General features: G+C 38.1%; 2 protein-coding genes across 2 annotated transcripts in view; one reads left to right on the top strand and one right to left on the bottom strand.

Moving 5' to 3' along the window:
- LOC114650759 (E3 ubiquitin-protein ligase RNF149-like) overlaps window positions 1–21,956 on the top strand; it is an 83,747-nt gene extending 61,791 nt beyond the window's left edge. The window contains 5 exon segments of the mRNA XM_028800584.2: window positions 6,124–6,192; window positions 9,509–9,591; window positions 15,691–15,787; window positions 19,022–19,214; window positions 21,669–21,956. Of these exon segments, the coding sequence (XP_028656417.1) occupies window positions 6,124–6,192; window positions 9,509–9,591; window positions 15,691–15,787; window positions 19,022–19,214; window positions 21,669–21,739 (513 nt within the window). The 3' untranslated portion in view covers window positions 21,740–21,956.
- The window catches only part of rpl31 (ribosomal protein L31), an 810,223-nt gene that overhangs the window by 493,548 nt on the left and 294,243 nt on the right, over window positions 1–22,432 (bottom strand). The gene's annotated exons all lie outside the window — the stretch shown is intronic.

Here is a 22,432-nt window from a genome sequence, read left to right as displayed (position 1 = left end):
GCTAGTGGTTATTTGAGTTACTTTTGCTTTTCTTTCGGCTTGAACCAGTCTGGCCAGTGTCCTCTGACCTCTGGCATCAAGAAGGCATATTCGCCCAGAGAACTGCAGCTCACTGGATATTTTCCCTTTTTCGGACCATTCTCTATAAAACGTAGAGATGGTTGTGCATGAAAATCCTAGAAGATCAGCAGTTTCTGAAATACTCAGACCAGCCCATCCGGCACCAACAATCATGCCTTGTTCAAAGTCACTTAAATCACTTTTCTTGCCAATTCTGATGCTCGGCTTGAACTTCAGCATTTCATCTTGACAATGTCTACATGCCTAAATGCATTGAGTTGCTGCCATGTGATTGGCTGATTAGATATTTGCATTAACAAGCAGTTAGACAGGTGTACCTAATACAGTAGTATGGCTAGTGATTGTATATATTTGCAAGGAAAATTTGATAAGGATCTGCACTTTTGTGATAATTTTGTTTAGTTTAGCTTCACAGCTTTCACCACACATTTGGGATCATGGTGTGTCTCTAGTCACTATAGTAGAGTTTTGACCTTAATTAATGAGCATCTCTTGTTGTTTTATAGGAGTAAACATGGCAAGCAGTGATCTACTTTTTATTGGCTAAAAGTGTACCAGAGACAGAGTAGGAGTATTGTCCTAAGCAATATTTGCTCAATGATACATGGCAAACATAATCCTGGCATTTTTTATTCTGTCTTGCTGAGGAGATCTCTCCACTACCAATCATACAGCATCTTGCTAATCAATTTCTTTTTCAGTCCAGTGATATCCAATTTTATACGATGAGCTATATTTCTCTACACTAAAAGGTCATATGTTTCCTTCTAAAATATCAGAAAGCATGCATGATCTCTTTTTTTGGACAAACCAACATAGCAACAGAAGCACACATATTGGAAACAAACTGAGTAACTACTATCCTGACAGTATGGGCAGAAACTGCAGAAAAATGCTCAGTTGACCAGGTGGAGGAGTGTTTTCCTGTTTTCATAGCTATTGCATGATGAGTAGATGAGAACTAAGGAACTGTGATCTTGTTGTGCATATGTCAAACCCTGGTGGAACCGTTTAGGATGGTGCTATCTACAAAGCCAGTGTTTGGGAACTTCTTGTTCAATGATTCATGAGAAAAGAAATATTTCTTAAATTCCTGTAATGCTTTTTCAGCTTAAATGATTAACTCTCAGAGCCATAGGCTTCAGTGATCCGGCAATGGTGGACAAGATATGTTGCTGAAGCTGCTGAACAAGTAGTCTATGAAACCCTAAACAAAATGGCGTAATCTCTATGTATAAACCTGATTGAAAAACTATGACTAATAATATTTTGTTCAGATAATATTTTGACCAGAGGAATGAGGAACATCCTTATTGTTTATAGTGTTTGGTGCTTCTAATAGTAAAATTGAGGAAATGTCAAAAGAAGGCAACATTTTAGAACATGAAAAAGTAAAAATAAAAAAATATTAACTTTGTTCTTTTAGTTATAACTGATGTATTGTCAAATTAATGCCTCCTACTCTTCTTCTCATACATGTTACAGTCTATGTCCCTGGAATTTTCACTGAAATGCATTGAATATTTGATTAATTGATATAAAAATTGAATTCAATTGCATTTACTCTTATTAAACATACTTCATAACAGAGGAGCATCTACAAATATATGCAGAAGTATTCATATATGCTGTACAAGGTCATTTTAAATCAGAACTTTTGCTGTCACTGATCAGCGAAATTCTAAAAAGAACCATTCTGCAGGCAAAATATCAAATTATAAAAATAAATTTTACTTTTGAAGTTAGAGGACTCCTAACTAATTGTTAAATATTTTTTCAAGTCAATGCATTTAATTAATGGTAGTTAAATTTTGCTTACTGATGCACTGATACTGATTTTAGTTTGGGCCTCAGCACTCCCTTCTTCTTCTTCTTCTTTCGGCTGCTTCCATTAGGGGTTGCCACAGTGGACACTCCCTACACCATTTAAATCTTTTAATGGGGTCAAAACATCAAGGGATCATTAGCTCCATGATGGACCAGTTTCTGTGCTGGAAAATGCACTGTGTAAAGGTGGTTCTGTTTAAAGTACCACTGCAAAGTCACAATGGCAACAAAATAACCTCAACAGCAACAGAAACTGAAGCTCTGCCAGGATTATCAGCACATTAGCGCTGCTGTAGCAGTTAGGATTGTCTTCGTCAGTCTCTGTCTCTTTCTCTCTCACTCGCCTTCTCTGTTAGCGGAGCTCCTCTTGGTGATCTGTCCTTATCTTCTTTAGGTGCTCTCAGAGTGTACAGAGAGGTTTAAGGAGTGGAAGGTCATGGTGGGCTACAATTCAAATGTCTTAAGAATGAGTAGGTCAGGGGTTGTGGTGTTCTAGCATATTCGGGTTGTAGCAGTGGTTGGGTTCTCAAATACGAGGTGTGGTGACAATTTTTTATAACTTTAAGATGATATCGTTTGGTGTAATAAACCAATCAGTGTCTAACTAGGAGCTTCATATCCTACCACCTCCACCCAACATATACTGTATAAATACAAGGGTCAATAAGCAACCTCAACAGCAGTTCTTCTGTCAAAGCAGAATTAACACCTACAAATAAAATATATCTTTCTATTATAAAAGGAAATCCTGCGACGAGACATTCTCAGAGATAATTTAAAGTGCCGCGAGACAAGAGATTTTGAAAAGTTCTGCCCTCCTCTCAAACATTTACAACCATGCACACGGTACAACCATTTCTCATTTGTGTCTATTGTCATACACAGTTCATGTGCTCTCAGCTCCTATAAATATGAAAAGTCCTCAGTTACATCCTTTAAAGAAGCTTTTCTTGACAGTAAAGCTGTCCAGAATCTATTCACACATACAATCTATTCGTTTCCTTCGATGTGGTCCTTTTATGGACAATAATTTTATACGTTCAAGATGACACATCAGAGGCTAAGCGGAGAAGAAAGGGCAGCGCATTGAAAAGAGGCCCAAAAGCGTTGGAGAGAAAAGAATTCAAAAAAGAACAATAATAATCTAAGTGCAAATTTGGAAAAGCAAAGCAATAGGAAAGCAATAATCAGCCTGGAACAAGTGGAATTGAAAACCTAGGAGGTCCAAGCGGGGTCGGAAATAAAAGACAAAGAGTAGAAGACAAAGTAGAACATCGTAAAGAGGAAGAGAAGGTTAGAGATTATGAAAGTACTAAAATTCGAAAGTCTCAACAAAATGATAGTAAAGATCGCATGAGTGCTAACAAATGGAAATTATTAATCAGTGAAATAACGGAACAGCGAAAAGAGATTGAATATATGGACATAGGTGATATGACAGAAGTATGTAGATATTGTTCAGCTTTAAAGTTTAAATCGGAGACTTGTAGATCATCTAATTCGTGTTGCCATCAGGGAAAAGTAGTGTTTCTTTCATTGAACAGGCGCATCCGTGAGAATTAAAAGATTTGTTGTTTGGTGAAAGTGAAATCCACAAACACTACAGGCAAAATATCTGAATCTACAATAATGTGTTCGCGTTCGCATCATTCAATGCTCAGAAAGTAGATTTACACGATTCAGGACCATACACAATGAGAATCTGTGGTCCCACAACAATTAAAGCTACTACACGTTTAATTGTGAAGAAACCACAGTCTGGTCTGGTTTATATCTATGATCACAGAGAAGCGATAAAACATAGAATCGAAAGAGTTAAATGATTGGATGTATTAGAAACTCTACAGCCAATAATGGATACAAATCCATACATCCAAAAGTATCGCACTTTACACAAAATGTATCTGCAAAACACGGACACAGTTTTCTTGGATTTTGGATTTGTTGCTTGATGAAAGTGAAATCCACATTCGTGAGCAGCAGAGATGCAAAGTGGCTGGCACATAGTGCAGGCAGGGGGATTGGTGAGTGAAGCAAGCAGGGGCAAAGCCCCCTAGTATTGTAATATTTTATACTCCGTTTATTTATACGAGTATAAAGTTTATTAAATACACAGCCCTGTTCTTCTATCTCATGCTGTTTTATTTGAAAAAAATCACAAAAAATGTATAAAAGTGTGGACCAATACGGCACGTACAACTGCCCTAACCCGACATGAACAGGCAGGACACAAGTTTCTCCACACAGCACACATTTATTTACAGATGGGGAAGCGCTTTCTTCACTCCCCACAAGAGCACAATGTCCACAATACCAAAGCACAGTCCTTTTCCTTTCTTCTCTTTCTCCACCTCCACTCCTCACCCGGTAAGCTTTGTTCACTTCCTCCTGACCTTGGCTCCCCAATTGGCGTGAAGTGGCTCCTTTTATTCAGCGCCCGGGAGTGCTTCAGGTGGCTCATCAGCATTACCTGGTATCACTCCCAGATGTGGCGGAAGTCCACTGTAGGGCTCTGTAGCTCCCCCTGGCGACCCCCACGGAACCCAACAGGGTTGTACCAAACTGCAACTCCCTACGGGCCTTGAGGGACAGGACGAGACCACCCATCACAAAAGATTCAGGTTTTCCATTCTTCTGTTATCCAAACTCAATCCATTTGATAAAGAAAATTATTTTTGCTGTCCTAAAAGAGGTTTTCACAGTACTTATTCATTTGTCAAAATTCGTTTGATGCCATAGTACAGGTACCTGTGTTTCTAGAAGCCACATTCTGGTGCTCAAACTGAACAAATCCATTGCATCACTTGGCTGTGGGACATTAGACCCAGACATCCTTGTGATTGAGAAAAGGTCTGTAATTAGGGCTAGCACTAAAGCTCTTCTTTTAAATTTAGAATGCTGTCATACTGAATTACTTGGAGAAACACAAATGCCTAGGTCAGGAAAAAGGCACTTGAGGTAGACCAGATATTGAGTGCAGCTCTGAATTTGAGGTATATTGACATTCATCAACACAGTATGCTGAAACAAGCTCCTGACTGCATTCATTGCACAGTCACTGAGCCTCCCAACTCCTTTGGGCTTTATGTCTGATTACTGAATTCTCATTTATTTTTTTGACCAAGTCTTTCTGTGTTGCTTGTAATTAAACATTTTTACCTGATTTTTGATTATCAGGTTGCAACATTTTGTGACGTTTAATTCTTTTTTTAACCTGATATTTGTTTAACGGTGTCTAGGTATTGATTCACAGGCTGCTGTGCTTGTAGAATAGGGGAAGTTTATGAAACTATGTGGTCTTATGAAAATAACTTTATTTGGAAATCTATGAACTTGCACCTCACTGCCCTGTTACACATTTCTCACAATTGTTTTTTAACAAATGGGATGTGCATGCCTGATAGTCTTTACTTGAGGCCATGCTCCTACCCATTACTTTGTCCCCATTGGCAAACTCAAAATTCTGTTGCGAACTTATCCTTTCCTTTGCATCTTATTATTAACTCAATAAACAGATTTGTTTCCATGTTTTGCTATTGGAAAAAAATCATCAAGTCTTAGTATGAAATGTCCTCTAAATTCTCATGTTATTTATGGTTTGTACATTATCCAAATATTGTACCTCGCTTGAATTACTGTGTTTCTTATGTACTCAGTCTTCTTGTTTCCTTACTTTGATCCATCTCAAAAACTGCAACACACAAGACTCATTGGCTATTTTGCAAAAAATCCAAATAGACATACCATGCTAACAGCTAAGTTAATAATATAACATAGCTGTCACATTCAAATTTCAATACTAGATGTAAACTCTGATTCTAGTGCATTGCACAGAAAGCTTTCCTTTTTTGATTTTGAAAACCGCATTTTCATAAAATTTGCATTACTGAATTATCTTTTGTGTGTACTGTAGCTGTGTGTGAGTTGTCAATTTCTCAATGGTGAGTTGTCTGTCAAGCTGTTTACACTCTTGGCTATAAAACATCATGAGACACCTTCTGTTTTGTGCCCAAGAGGATATTTGAATCTCTTAATTCGCTATTGCACAACAGTTAAGAGGTTCATGTTTTGCTATGATTCATTAAAAAATGATGAATGTTGTATCTGAAATTGCAATTCATCATAAGTAGTCAGTGATGTGCACAACTACGTCAAATATTGTGACATCTTCAGCAATTCAGATTCATAATAAATTTGTCATAATTCTTTTTCCAGAACAACAGAAAGGAAACCAAGAAAGCTATCAGCCAGCTCCTACTGCACACTGTTAAGAGAGGAGACAAGGTAAATGGATCTGATTGAGTAACTAGATCATTTATTTGTTAAAATTCAGATTAAACAGTAAATAAAAAAAGTATTTGTCATTTGGTTTTTTTCCACATTTTGTTATGCTACAGCCTTATTCCAAAATGGATTAAATTCATTTTTTTCCTCAGAATTCTACACACAACACCCCATAATGACAACGTGAAAAAAGTTTGAGATTTTTGCAAATTTATTAAAAATAAAAAAATTGAGAAAGCTCATGTACATAAGTATTCACAGCCTTTGCCATGAAGCTCAAAATTGAGCTCAGGTGCATCCTGTTTCCCCTGATCATCCTTGAGATGTTTCTGCAACTTAATTGGAGTCCACCTGTGGTAACTTCAGTTGATTGGACATGATTTGGAAAGGCACACACCTGTCTATATAAGGCCCCACAGTTGACAGTTCATGTCAGAGCACAAACCAAGCATGAACTCAAAGGAATTGTCTGTAGACCTCAGAGACAGGATTGTCTCGAGGCACAAATCTGGGGAAGGTTACAGAAAAATTTCTGCTGCTTTGAAGGTCCCAATGAGCAAAGTGGCCTCCATCATCCGTAAGTGGAAGAAGTTCGAAACCACCAGGACTCTTCCTAGAGTTGGCCGGCCATCTAAACTGAGCGATCGGGGGAGAAGGGCCTTAGTCAGTGAGGTGACCAAGAAACCGATGGTTACTCAGTCAGAGCTCCAGTGGTCCTCTGTGGAGAGAGGAGAATCTTCCAGAAGGACAACCATCTCTGCAGCAATCCACCAATCAGGCCTGTATGATAGAGTGGCCAGACGGAAGCCACTCCTTAGTAAAAGGCACATGGCAGCCCGCCTGGAGTTTGCCAAAAGACACCTGAAGGACTCTCAGACCATGAGAAAGAAAATTCTCTGGTCTGATGAGACAAAGATTGAACTCTTTGGTGTGAATGCCAGGCGTCACGTTTGGAGGAAACCAGGCACCGCTCATCACCAGGCCAATACCATCCCTACAGTGAAGCATGGTGGTGGCAGCATCATGCTGTGGGGATGTTTTTCAGCGGCAGGGACTGGGAGACTAGTCAGGATAAAGGGAAAGATGACTGCAGCAATGTACAGAGACATCCTGGATGAAAACCTGCTCCAGAGCGCTCTTGACCTCAGACTGGGGCGACGGTTCATCTTTCAGTAGTACAACGACCCTAAGCACACAGCCAAGATATCAAAGGAGTGGCTTCAGGACAACTCTGTGAATGTCCTTGAGTGGCCCAGCCAGAGCCCAGACTTGATTCTGATTGAACATCTCTGGAGAGATCTTAAAATGGCTGTGCACCAACGCTTCCCATCCAACCTGATGGAGCTTGAGAGGTGCTGCAAAGAGGAATGGGCGAAACTGGCCAAGGATAGGTGTGCCAAGCTTGTGGCATCATATTCAAAAAGACTTGAGGCTGTAATTGCTGCCAAAGGTGCATCAACAAAGTATTGAGCAAAGGCTGTGAATACTTATGTACATGTGATTTCTCAGTTTTTTTATTTTTAATAAATTTGCAAAAATCTCAAGTAAACTTTTTCACATTGTCATTATGGGGTGTTGTGTGTAGAATTCTGAGGAAAAAAATGAATTTAATCCATTTTGGAATAAGGCTGTAACATAACAAAATGTGGAAAAAGTGATGCGCTGTGACTACTTTCTGGATGCACTGTAACATCCTTAAAACAGCCTAATTCAATTCGAAGTCGGGGGTTCTGATATTAAACAACCCTAGACAGAACCCCAGTCTACTGCAAGGCACCCTCACATTCACAGCCATACTCACGTGGTGGCAACTTGAAATTTCCAAGCAATACACAACATTGTGTTCATTATTTAATGCTGAATTCTTGGGCTGTGGTAATTTATTTTTTAAGAGTCACATGTTAGTGTTTATAACATACTGTATCTAATCGTCTGTTCTCAATTGACTCACTTGCCCAAAGTTTAATAAAAAATGTCTTAGAATAATTTAAGCCAGGAGGCCTATCTGTTTGTTACACATAGCCTCAAAGAATATGCACTCATCTAAAATCCAATGGCTGTAAATCATGCATGTCATTTTCCATCCCACCCACACTTGCCTGCCTGTAGGCCGAGGTATTTCACACATGGTTGTACACTTCTCCCATTATACCATCCTTTAGTCAGTTTATTGAATTTTCATCTTGAAGCCCAAAGATTGAGTTAATGCAGGCCTTCAAATAATTTACTGTAGTACCTATATTTGGCAGTGGTCTTCTGTGTTGACCTTGTTGACCCAATGCCCTCAATTCATTCTCCCATCTGAACCACCATGCTCTAGTTTGCCACTAACAGTCATTTTCTGTCTCTGAGCATCTTTGGTCTCATTGTACCTTTCCGAGTACAACTGCCAACCTGGCTCCAGCACAGAGAAATTAAAGAACCTGAAATCACCTCCCTCACCGTTAAATCAGTGGATAGCACCCTTGGCTGCACTCTTGACTTATTAGTACATGAGAAATCATTCTGTTTCAACATATTGTGAAGATCAAAAATAATATGTCAGACTTTGTTGAAAGACCAGAAAACAACCTAAATGGATAAAGATCATAATTTAAGACAGTTTGCATTTGGCAATATGTTCATGCATTCATATGAATGCCAACAGCATGACGGCCCATTCGTAAGAAAAAAAAGTCTTTGTGCACTGTATTCTGTAGATTTGACCGATTGCATAGATCAAACACATTCAAATATAAATAATCTTCATTTGTGTTTTTTGCAAAACAGTTTTATTTAAATGTGGTGTTTGTTTTTTGAATATTTTTGCATTTTTCCCTGTCATATTCTGCTTTGGCAGTGTTAGAGGTGCAGGTGGTGGATCCTGCTTTTATTTATACAGTTCTTGGTACAACATTATTTTTGGCTGGTTCCTATTATTTAAAATCTCGATTTGAAAGTGAGTAGCTCCATTGGGTTACAGTAGTGAAGCTATATTGCTATCTATGATCTGGAACAAATATGTTCTTAACAAAGATACGGAAGCACCAAACACTCTTGAAGCAGAATATTTAGTAGTTCCAAACCTAGCCAGCCAACATCTTGAAAATGTGTTTGTTAAATACATGTGGCATATGTTAAAACATTTTAAATGGAATTACATGGAAAACTTATAAAGATATATCAGTAATACTTACTTTTAGGACAATTATTTGTGATCAGTGGCACCTGTTTGGGGCCTGATTACTGACAGCCACTATTGTTAGTGTTATTTGTTTTTATATACAGTACTTATCATGTGGATAAAATCTATTTTTAAATTTTTGTCTCATCTCAGGAAATAGATGTCGACTTGGAAAACTGTGCTGTATGTATTGAAACCTATAAGCCTAAAGATGTTGTCAGAATTCTTCCTTGCAAGTAAGTATATATTTTTTTTAAAATGACACTTATCACCTTGTCCTACTAAAGTTAACAATGACAACAAAGTGATTCTTGGTAATGCCTACTTGACATTGTAGCCAGCAGAAACAACATTGTGTCTTGCATGCCACACCAAATTTGCAGTACCTGAGAAGGCACAACTAGAGGCTATCATGACTAATGCTGCCTATCCCCTTTGTGATGTGCTTCCCTCGAGGATGTTTAGTCACTGGCTCATTCCAGCACAGTGTGCTGAGGGGAGCTACTCTGGTCCTTTTTGCCTACAACTATGGCTGTAACAGAAATATTAGCATATGCACTGTGTAAAGAGTTTAGCGTCTTAACACCTTGTGTTTTGATTTGCATTATGTGGTTACTGTTTCTGCACTATGTGTTTAGAGTAATTGTTTGGTGTTGCTGTAGCCAGTGGTTTACCCCTTTAGGGTTATTATCCTGTCTATGTATGTATGTATCTATGTATGTATGCAGAGTAATGCTGAGTAAAATGAAAATGATTTTATTCTAACAGGTCTGACTAAGAACACCTACACATATGACAGATAACAAGTTCATTGTTCATTTGTTGTCATCACTATACATTACCATAAAATGACCTCCTTCAGCAGCACTTTCTCATTTCATCTCACACTAATACTAAATGACAAACATGAAATTACTGTCAGACAGAAAAGACTCCAGTGCTGGACAATCAAGGAGGGGAAACTGGATATGTTGTGCCCTAAATAAAAAGTAGTGAGTGTTGGGACATGGTTTATTAAGTACAAAATAGCATGTACATAACTGAAGGATTAAGATGAGTGATAGACATTAAAACTGATTTTCTCTTTGACGTTAGTCATTAGTCAGATTTATGCCTAACATGCTTGAATGTTCAGACATTTCGTCGCAAATACATATATAGTTACTGTTTCTACGACATATAAAACTTACTTTAATGTCTGTCTATGAATGTTTCTGCAGCATTTATACTTAAATATAATAATATTAACTTGGTGCTCCACAGTGTAAGTTTTTGTTATATATTTAAATAAAGGGAGCAGCACAGTTCTTAAAACTGGGGTTAGACATAACCTGATCATTGCATGTTTGGAGTTTGCATGCTCTAACCATGTCTGAGGATATTAGTTTGCACTGACATCCTGGCAGAGGTATCTATCTATACGCACTACCAATCCACTGCAGATGATTCAAAATCTCTTTTTAGGTTGGTACACTTACTCAGTTACAGTAAGTTCAAATCCTTGATGCTTGTCTACAGAGTAGTTGAGGTCAATGGCTCTGCTCCTTATGACCACTTAGGTCTGCTAATGTGTAGTGTCTGGTGATGCCACCTCTATGTGGCATCAAATCTCAATCCTGGCTCTTTTCATGTGTAGCTCCTAGTCTTGCATTGCTCTGTTTTATCAGTTGTGATAATCAATTTTATAACATTGTCTTGTCACACTTGTTTCAAAACAGTACCCAGACTAATGTTTATTTGATTGTGTTGACCTCCTTTTGTAAGTCACTTTGGATAAATGTAAATCCAACATGTTAGTCTTGTTGGTAACTTTGATCTGGCCTATGAGTGCTATTGTCCTGTATAGGCAACCATTCCAAACATGCATTGATTTTAGCCTTGCGTCTGCTTCTTTCCTCATAGATGCTGCCTGTCAGCGACACTAATAAAATAAGTAGGATTGTAAAATGGGCTAATGAATACTTTCAGACTTCACTTAAGTAAAAAAAAAACAAAACATATCAGTAAATAGTAGGATTTAGAATTTATAGCAGTCAGCTAACAAAATCATGTATTACACTTGTGTTTTACAGATATGAAAAAAGTCCCTGTTGCAATATTTTAAACTACTAAATTTAAAGTTACAATGTTAATTTATAACAAAGTGTAAAAACACTTTAATTCTTTATCTTCAGCTTTCTTGCACAACGACAGTGCAGTGTTCATTCAGCAACATTTTGGCCCCAAGCCAGCTGGTACCACCTGCCAACATGCTGGGCTGTCATTGGAGAGCAGACTGTTGGAGTTTCACTGTACAGTATATACGATTTAGACTTACCTAGTTCATTTATAGCAACAGAAAATTCCCAGGAAAAAATGGGACCAGCAGCACAGTTACAAACAATCACAGCATTTGCATTTCTTTTTAAATAAGCAGGAATTCAGTGGCAAGAGGGATCAGCTGCTCAGTAACGCTGTATGATTTGGGGCAAAATACAGCATAGCTGACCCAGAAAATATTTAACTGATTTGTTCCAGTTTCAAGTGTTGCAATACTGTTCTGTTTTACTGACCATGGGAAAGAGCCAGCGGAATTCTCTTGCCAGTTAGTGTCACAAAAGTATTAGATGTAAATCTGGGTTGTGTGGTTTGTAGCACAAAGTTTTTAAAGAGCTGTGAAATACAGTAGATCTTAAAACTCTTTATATATTAGCTATTAACAAAATGATGAAATCAATTGTAAAAAAGGAAGTTCCTTAAAAGTCGTACTGATGAAGGTGAAGGTGATTTTAAAATGTTACCATTATTGGGGTTGTCTTTAGTTTATCCAGCATTACTACATTTGTGCAAACAGTAAAACTATATGAAAGAATATAAAAAGAAGAGACACCTTTAATTCCAGTCGCATGTACAGTATATGCACACTAAGGCTGATTTTCTTTGACCCATTTCTAGACCACTGAATACATTTAGCCAAGTGTTCAGAACTGCCTTTCTGCTCTTATGCAGTGCCTTTTATTTTAGAGCAGACCCACAAAGGGTCACAAGCATCATACTTGTACTTTATTATAGAGACTTCACAACTGTGCCCCTAACTAGTGTGGTCTCCATTCTTCCCCAGTTTTTATTATTGGAATTTACTTGGCTTTACTATATAGTTCAAATAATGTTAATTAATGTAGTACTTTAAACAAGGGTCACACAAAAATAAGATATAGCACAACATCAATTAGATGAAGTACAGATAAAAAGAAGATGGTAGAAATTAAACCAAAAGGGCTGAGTATTAGGGAGGACAGAAGAGTTGCGTAATGAGGGTGAAGCGATAGTTAAAATTTCAGGCCATCTTCTAGCTGCATTTCAGTTTTATGAGAGGGTCTGTTCCTGTCTTGCACTAGATCCTGCTGAGGTTTCAACCCCTACAACCATGAACTGAACTGAGTGGCTTTGCTAAACGCTGGGCAGTGTGAGGTAGTAGTTAAGGCTTTGGACTTCAAACCCTGAGGTTGTGGGTGTCAAATTCTGCTACTGATGCCGTGCTTCCATCAGCAAGTCACTTGACCTGCCTGGGCTCCAATTGGAAAAACGGGAGAAATTAAACCAATTGTCTCATGAATGTTGTAAGTTGCCTGGGATAAAGGCATCAGCCAAATATGATAATAGATTAATAGAATATATTGTTGTGCACCATTTTAAAATGTATATCCTCATTACTTGCATAATCATCACTAGGGTTGGCAAGTGTAATAAAATGTAAGTGGAATGTACTACTTTCTAATGACCAGGGGCCTCATGTATAAACGGTGCATACGCACAGAAATGTTGTGTACGAACGTTTCCACGCTCAAATCGCAATGTATAAGACCTAAACTTGGTGTAAAGCCACGCACTTTTCCACGGTACCTCATGCCCTGGTGTGCGCAATTTCTCCGCTCGGTTTTGCAGACTGGCGGCACCCAGCGTCAAAGCAATGCTACTGTTCCTGTGTGGTCACCCTTTCTTTCTTAGATCCACATTCCTGACGCGGCTTTATAAATACACTGAAACTAACTGCATATTGTTTATTAGTGTAATGCATCTGATTGTAATTAACCTGCAGCAATATAATGGTCCAGGGAATAGCCATAGTATTCCAATTACCATAACTGCTTTAGCGTTGTTACTCTCAATGCATCTTGTTCTTCTTTCAGCTGCTCCCGTTAAGGGTTGCCACAGCAGATCATTTTTTTCCATATTACTCTCACTGCACCACTCGGAGTATTTATATCACTGTATCTGAGTGGGGAATCACAGCAGCAGCTGATCGGAAAGAGAATTATCAGTATACAGCATGAAGCAGACGCTGCCTCAGCCATGGCAAAACGTTTCAGAGAGTTTCCTGTACGAACTTCGCGGTTTAGAAAAAGTTTCATCCCAAGAACTATAAACACACTAAATCAGTGCATCAAGTGCTCCTTGTAGAACTGTTTGAACTTATAAGTACAATCACCTCACTGTAAACTTGGGATACAGTTATAATATTACACAACCTGCGCCACTTTATAAAGCGCGTATTTACATATTGATGATGATACCATTTTTAAGATGAAATGCAACAAAATATGTTGATTATATTATACAGATAAAACCTGTATTGTTAATAATTAAACATGTGAGGACACGGTGCCGCAGCGCTAGCTAGTTCATGGATTGTTCCTGCATTGCGTTGTATTCTTGCTCGTGCTGACGCGACACTGGAAGGACAGACGGATACAATGTTTAAACAAGTACTACGAAGATATTTCAATGTTCCTTAAATGTTTTGAAGAATCGGCGTTCTAAGCTTACAGATGGCTTAACGTCTATTACAGAGCTGATTGTGTGGCAATTGGGTATTTGGAGAAAGAAAAGTAAGGACAGGAATTGGAGGTTAGTACGTTTGAAAGAGAGAGTACTGCTGTGATAAATTATTTCATCGAAGGTCGTGCATGGCGCAGCAAGCCTCTTGCGTGAAACATGAACAATCACTGCGCCACTGTGTTCCCATGTTTAATAACATGCTTTCATTCCTATCATCATGAAAAAGATATCATGTATACATCTCAGTATTTTAATTATTCAGAGAGCTGTAATATCACGAATGTAAAGGATTATGTGTCCTGTCGAAGAAAAAGAAAGAAGCAGGTAGTGATTCACACACATAGAAGATCACATACAGGACAAAGCATTTAATGTGCTACTTTAGTTACAATGGGATTTGAGAAACTAGTAAATTAAATGATTTTAAGATGAAGTTTATGATGTTCTACTTTAATGTCAAAATAAACTACGTCATTAAAGTGGAAATTTCGAGATTAAAGTTGACATTTCGTGCTTTTTCCCCACTGTGTGCCTATTTTTTTTTTGTCTGTACCCTAATAAGCTTTCATATGACACTCAGACGGTGGGCTACGACTTGCCTTTTCACGGCGACTTTGATATGTGATTTCTATTTTATTTCGGGCACTGTGCGACTTTGTGAACTTGAGCTTTCGAGTTTCTCCGACACTCTGTCACTCGATCAACTTCCTTTTGTTGATTATACCACTGCTTAAACCAACAAATAGTACGTTTTTCCTTTGCCTCCACTTGGTATTCGCTGAAATTTTTATATTTTCCCCTGTGCTTTTCTCATTGTCCTTTCACAGAAGGCTATTTATATTGATTTGCATATTCAAAGAGGCATAATTCTGGGAGGAGTTGGGGCGGGACAGAAGGCGCGTGCACGTGCGTACTTCTCACGCTGATCGGGATTTATGTAGTGGAAGAACGTGTAAGTTTGCGTGCGCACAGATTCCTGCATCTGGATTTTTCTGTGCGTACGCACATTCCCGCTTTTGTGCTTACGCCATGTTATAGTGTGAGTTCTACGCACGGCGTTATACATGAGGCCCCAGGACTGAAGCTTATTGATACAATTATGTCATGGTATTGTCATTCATTAACTGATGTTGTGAGAAGTCAGGACCTACCTGTGGCCAAAAGGCAGAATCATGTATCATATACAGTATAACTGTTGTGTGTTGCATAATGCCTTTTCTTCTTTTTACTCTGCATATCATTTCCATTTACCCCCTATAATTCTCCATGAAAGTGTTACAAATGAGGAAGAACTTGTGTTCAACAGGTGTGGTCCTCTGTAACTCTGAACTGGATTAAGCAAAATTGACTTTTTCCCTTTTTTTTGTAGCATGTTTATGTTGTTTTTAATGATGTTACATAAGCAGCATTCAATATCAAGCGTGTACTTTTCCACTAATGATGACATTTTCTATTATGAACATATCAAAATAGTTATTTGAATTGTTCTAACCCTAATTTCCATTGTTTCCTTACAGGCATGTGTTCCATCGGACATGCATTGATCCATGGTTGCTGGACCATCGAACCTGCCCAATGTGTAAACTGGACGTTATAAAAGCTCTTGGCTTTCTGGTGAGTTTGAGTGCAAGTGTGACCTTAGATTCCCACGCTCTGATTTTAATTTTTCGTCAAGAAAGGAAGAAGGGAATTTTGCTGCACTGTACTATTGCAGATTATTTATGAATGAGACATCAGTGGTACTTAAAGTAAAAACTGAGCATTTGTTTATCATCTTCTTGGAATGCATTTGTTCAATATGTCATCCATTCAAAAAGTTTGTTTTAAGAAAGTTTCAATTGGTTTATATTCACTTAATTAAATGTATATATCCTCCTGGTTATTATACAGAATTTACAGGAAATGTATCCTTCATTTTTTGTGTCATTGTAGCCACAAAAATAAATGAAACAAAACGGTGGACTGCTTTATGTTGTTGTTGTCAGTTTCTTAAGCAGAAGAGAGGTACACTTATTTTCAGACATTTCTGACAATGATGCAGTTTGCTTGTAATATACAGAAAATTTCCTTCCAAGACTGTACTTGTGGTTTATGAATTATGCAATATGTTGCACATTATGTACTTTTTAAAAAATAGCTACAGCACAAAATCATGTTTCATAATGTTATTTTTGACTCTGTGAATAAACAACACATTACAAGAAGTATTTTAAACCAGAATTGTTTTTCAAATTTAGCTTCTGCACGGTAGATTATAATCTCATCTTTAGCACAAACATTATTTCTTTTTTAACCTCATTTGACTTTTTGTCTGTAGGATTTTTATGCTTCATATATAACAAACTGCTAAAAAAGGGACAGAATAAACTGGTAGCATTTGAAACAGCCAATCTTTTATTTCACTGTGTGTACTGCTTGTCATGCTGAAACAATTAAAATCCTATATTTTAGGGTAAAGGAAAAGCTTTGTTATTTAATTATTTTGTAAAAGTAATTTAAATCTGAAAATCCTGATCCTGCAGTCTGTTGCTGCTTATCTATCTCGCCTAAAGCCTCATTTGTTACAGTTTTACAAAACATCTATCTGAGCATCTAAAGTGAAGACTTACAGTCCTTGAGGCATACCATTTACTTATAAAATGTAGGAATATTAACAGGACTGTACTGTAAAGCTCTCAAAAATGGACCTAAAGTGCAAAGTCAACAAAAATGGAAATATGAAGGTCTCTAATTAAACATGCATGACAATATGTCTCATAATGTTAAAATGATACTGATTTATCCATTTTGAAACCCAACAAAAGGATGAGCTTGTACGAAGATCCACATATCAGAGCCTCTAACTCTAGGTCAGGCCATACCCATACTAGGCTCAGATGTTCGCTCTTTCTGAAAATCAAAAGAATTTTGGTAAACTTCATGAAATTTACATTTATTTGCTTAGCAGATGTTTTTGTCCAAAGTAACTTAAAAAAAGAGGTCAACCGAGTAAACATTAGTCAGAGGGACTGTTTGGTATCGAGTACAGTGGAACCTCGGTTCACGAACGTCTCGGTACACGTACAAATCAGTTTACGACCAAAAAGTTTGCCAAACTTTTGCCTCGGTGCACGACCACACACTCGGTATACGAACAACCCAGTTTCCCTTTCGGTTTGTACATGTTCAGTCTCTCCCTGTGCATTTCCTGTGCAGTGAGCAAGAGAGAGCGAGAGAGCGCGACACACACGCACACACACACACACAGAGACACAGGCAGCTCAAGAGAGAGAGGGCTGGACACATAAGTTAGGAAGGCAGTTAAAGAATGCACTGGCCTTGATTTTGTTTTCACTTCTGTTTACTGCAATTGGTTCGTAGCGTGCATTGTTGCAATGTTACTTTTCTTGGTGGTTTATTAAATTGCAGATTTTTTCAAATGTTCATTTTTGTCCCTGTGCTTAAAACTCGTTAAAAAAAAGTGTTTTTAGCCAGCGGTTGGTAGCGCTATAGCGCGAACTATTGCAGTGTTAGTTTTCTCTGTTGTTCAAGGTTTTCTCAGTGTTTTTACATTTAGTTTACTATTTCGCTGTGCATTCTATGGTTTAATTAACTATATTTGTGCTTAAAAACTTAAAAAAAATATATATTTACATACAGTTCATATGGTCTGGAACAGATTAATTGTATTTACATACAATCCTATGGGGGAAATTGCTTCGGATCACGACCAAATCGGTTTACGATCAGAGTTTTGGAATGAATTATGGTCATGAACCGAGGTTCCACTGTATTACAGGACAAGCAGTACGTGATCAACTAGCAGAGTCTGTCCACTTAACGGTAAATCCTTGCTCTCTAGGGATTCCATTTCTGCAGGTTCACTTATCCATTATTATAAAAGTGTAACCTATTTTGTGATTACTGCAGTCTAATTATGTCCATTTGCAGCCATGCAATGTGGAAAAAAAGATTCTGAGAGGCCTATCTCACAGCAGCAATACATGAGATTGAGCAAGAACAGGTCTGTGTTGCACTGATGGGTGTGTAGGGTAAGCTGTTCAACTCATTCGTGATTGGGACCAGAACTTGTAATTACTCCCCACAAAAGAGGAATTCCTAGTAAGTTTATTATTGTAAGTACTTATTGTACACACCATCTGTCACTACTACAGATTGGATATTTTAATAAGGTCCTACGGTACTTATTGTACACACCATCTGTCACTACTACAGATTGGATATTTTAATAAGGTCCTACGGTTGGCCCTACCGCAGTCTTTTGTGGTATCTCGCAGAGTGACAAAAATACAATCAAACTTGACAATCTAGATGAAATGAAAAGTCATAAACATAAGCTTTCTGTAAACGAAACTGCAGAGTATTCACTACTAAGCCTCGAGTGTAAGAAAAGAGGTTCCAGCACATCTGCGTAATTCCTACCTATCTCTGCCAGTCCTGACCCAGCTTGCCTCCCCCTTTCCTGAGGCACACGATGGGATGTATTGCGATGAAATTTGTTGATTTTCAGTGCACAAAATTATGTGTTTACGGTAACGGGAGCAAAAGTGTATTGTGGTTTCCATTTTCACAAGGTTTTTCAACGTAACCCCTGCAGAATGGAATGTATGGATATATATAAACTCAGTACTAACTATTCATCGCAAAAACAGAAGTATATATTTAATATTATTATTGCATAGGTCAGGTCAAAAGAAAGGACCCTTAAAAGGTGTGACTAGTTTATTACAACCACAGATATCAGTTTTCCTTATTTTATGAATGACTTCAGATTCCTGATTTCATTCTAGTATATTTTAGTCATTTCTGAGTGTCTAGTATTGACCTCCATTCATACTGTTGTTCCAGGTGGACACCGAAGAGGTTCTTGAAGTGGCCATCCCAGATTCCTTGCAAGACAGCGTGACCATTGGCAGCGTTAGCGCATCCCTGCAAGAAGATGCAGACAACGAGGCTAGTACCAGCAGCACGCCATCCCAGCAGGAGGCACGACTGGAAAGGGAGCCCATGGAAGAGGCAGAGGAGTCAGTAGCTTTACTTGGTAAGGACTGACATGGCATCTGCCTCGTCAGTGTGCTGGGAATTGTAGCAAGTGCAGGGAATAGTGCAAAAACAATAACATGTTAAAGCCGCTTTTTAGCCAATTATGCAATTAAGCTATCTTTTAGTTTTTATTTTTTCATCATCAATCTGTAATTTTTTAAGTCAATGTTAGAGTTTTGTATTTAATTCAGTTGATTCAGATTTTGTTATTCACGTTGAGTGATTTCTTCTTTAATATTGTTAAACAATATATCATAGACAAAGGAGACATTAGTAATAAAAAGAAATATAACATCACAATAAAATATAAACTTCCCAACCTGCCGGCACCACCAAACCCATCCTGAGATGGCCAAGAAAAGAAGCAGAGAACACAAAGGGAGTTCTGTGCTAGTGACATGCAACCCTACACATCTCAATCAGAGCAAAGTAAATTATTTTTGATAAGTGTAGTTGCTTTTTATAATGATTATACAGTGGATGGAGAAGATAAATCAATACAAGCAGCTGAAAATTCTAAAATAATTAGGTTAATACTAGAATTCCTGAAGCCTGTGAAAATATTCGTAATGCCGGGCTATCTTAATTTTATTTGCATCTCCTCATCACTGCATTAATTGCGCACCAATAGCGCCTTTGTGGGCAGGCAGCCTGCTATCCCATCCCCTACCGAGGAAGCTGAAATCAGACACGAAATACAAGTCTGTTAATCTGGGAGGGAGGTGTCTGGAATTGTTTTGCGGTCGATTGACGTATTTGCAAAACAAAGGTGCTATCAATGCCCAGAAATGAGGGGGTGTGAGTAAAATTAAGATGGCTGGGCATTATAAATATTTTCACAGACTTCGGGGATTCTAGTGTTAAGGAATTAAGTTCCTCTTATTATTCATGTTTTTGCCACCCACCAATTTGTGGAACTGCACTTTCCTGTTTTGGATTGACTTGACATATCTCTGATTGAAATGTTAGCCCATCACAGGGTAGAATTACATCAGGGTAATTAGAAGGCAGTAGTAAACCCTGACATCAGGTCATTGAGCTGTGCTGGGATAAACTGAAGTCACAATTAAAATCTGCAAAGGTAGAAGTAGCAGTAGTACAGTATGATGTGTACAGACTTCATTGAAACTTTAATTTGCAAGGCCAACCCACATAGAACATGTTAGTCTCTCTAGAGCAGGGGTGTTGAACTCTGGGCCTAGAGGGCCACAGTGGCTGCAGGTTTTCATTCTAACCCTCTTCCTAACCAGTGACCAGTTTTCACTGCTAATTAACTTCTTTTCCCTTCATTTTAGTAGCCCTGTCTTTAAGGATTCTGTGCTCTGAATCGATTCTCTTCTTCATTAAATGGCAGCCAAACAGAAATGAGATGTGAAACAAGCCAACAGATTACAAGCTAAAATGGGTCTTCAGACTGCAACCAATTTTACTCCAATCAGTTTCTTAATGAGAAGCTTCTTCTTGCTGTTAATTAAACCTGCTATTTAATTCCATGGCCTGTTGTGCTCCAAAGAGCCCAAATGGCATACAATGTTTGCAAAAGACATTTCCAAATGCAACCAATCCCAGGACGGAATCCAAAGAATGGTCAGAATTCAGAGCAAAAAAGTTTAGCTATCCAGAAAAATGACAAAAGCACAGTAGAACATAAGAACACTCACCAACTCCCTAGCGCATTCAAGATGGACCACCAAGAACAGTGGGAAACCCTCGTCTTTATAGTTCTGAGGGCAGTTCCTTGCAGTGAAGGACACCTCTTAGGGTCTCATTTCACTTGTGTATTCTCTGGTCTGGTCACATATTGATGGATGACTAAAGGGATTTGTCCTGTGCGTTACCTCACATTTATAACCTACGAAAGACCAGACACATACTGTAACAAAGCCATTGATATATAGACAAAAATCAAATACAAAGAAAAATGAGTAAAATTCATAAAAACTAAAGAATCGGAAATGAACAAAGAAGACATAAAACAAAGATCTGAATTTCAACCAGAATGAAATTTAACATCATGGAGAAAACAAGAGCATCGCTTCAGTGAAGCGTGTTGGTCGGTCTTCCTAGGAATCTTGTTAGACTACATGGGCATCACGGACTCCATCAAGTATCAGGAGATTTTTAGATCAAACTCTGGGTGCTAAGACTGAGGCATGGCAAATGTTTTGAATAATGGTGTCAGCAACTGAGGTTGAAGGACTCAGGAGGTTTTCTATAGTGGATTCAACTTTATAAATGTAAATTGATTTTTGGGATGACATGCAAGTGTAGAATTTCATTGTTGATTACGAAATGCTTAGGTTAGACAAAGTTACATTTTTCAGATGTATTTCTGTTATTCCTTATAATAACAGTAAACTTGCGGAGAATGGCTTCAAGTGTGGGAGGACAACATATTTTGTGGTTTGTAAATGAATGTTAATTGCACTCTTTTATTTTAATTCTTTTGCAGATGAGAATCAGAGATGTGAGATGAAACGTGACAAGGGTCTGCCAACAGTGGACAACACAGGCTGCTGCTGAGTACTGGTGACACATGAGGGCCTGATTGTGTTGTGTCCCAGTTTACTTGTAACTTAAAAGACATTGTGGTCTGGTGTCAAGATACTCCAAATAATATATAAAAATATATTTTATGTAATGCCACCTTTCAAAGAAATATTCTATTTCAAAATGCTGAGATTAGAATAGTTTTGAGCAGAATTAAGTTTACCTGCAGTAAAGTAAACCAAGAATGTCACTTTCTCTGTAGGCAGTCTCTTTCTGTTTATACTGTAGTTAGCCATTTCGCAGTAAAGACTGTCCGAGTGTTCATCTGGGTGCGATCAGACTGGGTGGGAGCGGATTGCTAAATCATTAACAATTACACTGCTTCAGCAGATGGGGCTTGACTTGTAGGACAGGCAGTTTGCAAATTATACCATGTGCTCAGAGAGTTCAGCAGCACCACTCAAGAGTTTACAGATCAATTCATTGCTGTGTGATGGAATCGCTAGGACTTCAAGTGAAAATGACTTTGGCTGCCCTTGTATACTAGATCCAGAGCAAACCGATAAAACTTCAACGCTACCTCATTCAGCATTCAGTTTTTCCTTCTTCAGTAATCCCATCCCCCTGGCCACCTATTCATCTTCAGGATTTGCTAAGCAGTAGTATAGGAAATATTCCTGCTGCTAAACTGTTTCCTTCAGGCTTCCATATAAGATAGTGAATGGT

This window comes from Erpetoichthys calabaricus, chromosome 4 (genome assembly GCF_900747795.2).
Source record: "Erpetoichthys calabaricus chromosome 4, fErpCal1.3, whole genome shotgun sequence".
In the NCBI taxonomy this organism is placed as follows: Eukaryota; Metazoa; Chordata; class Cladistia; order Polypteriformes; family Polypteridae; genus Erpetoichthys; species Erpetoichthys calabaricus.
Note: the sequence above shows the minus strand (reverse complement) of the source record. Positions and strands in the feature narration are given on the sequence as shown.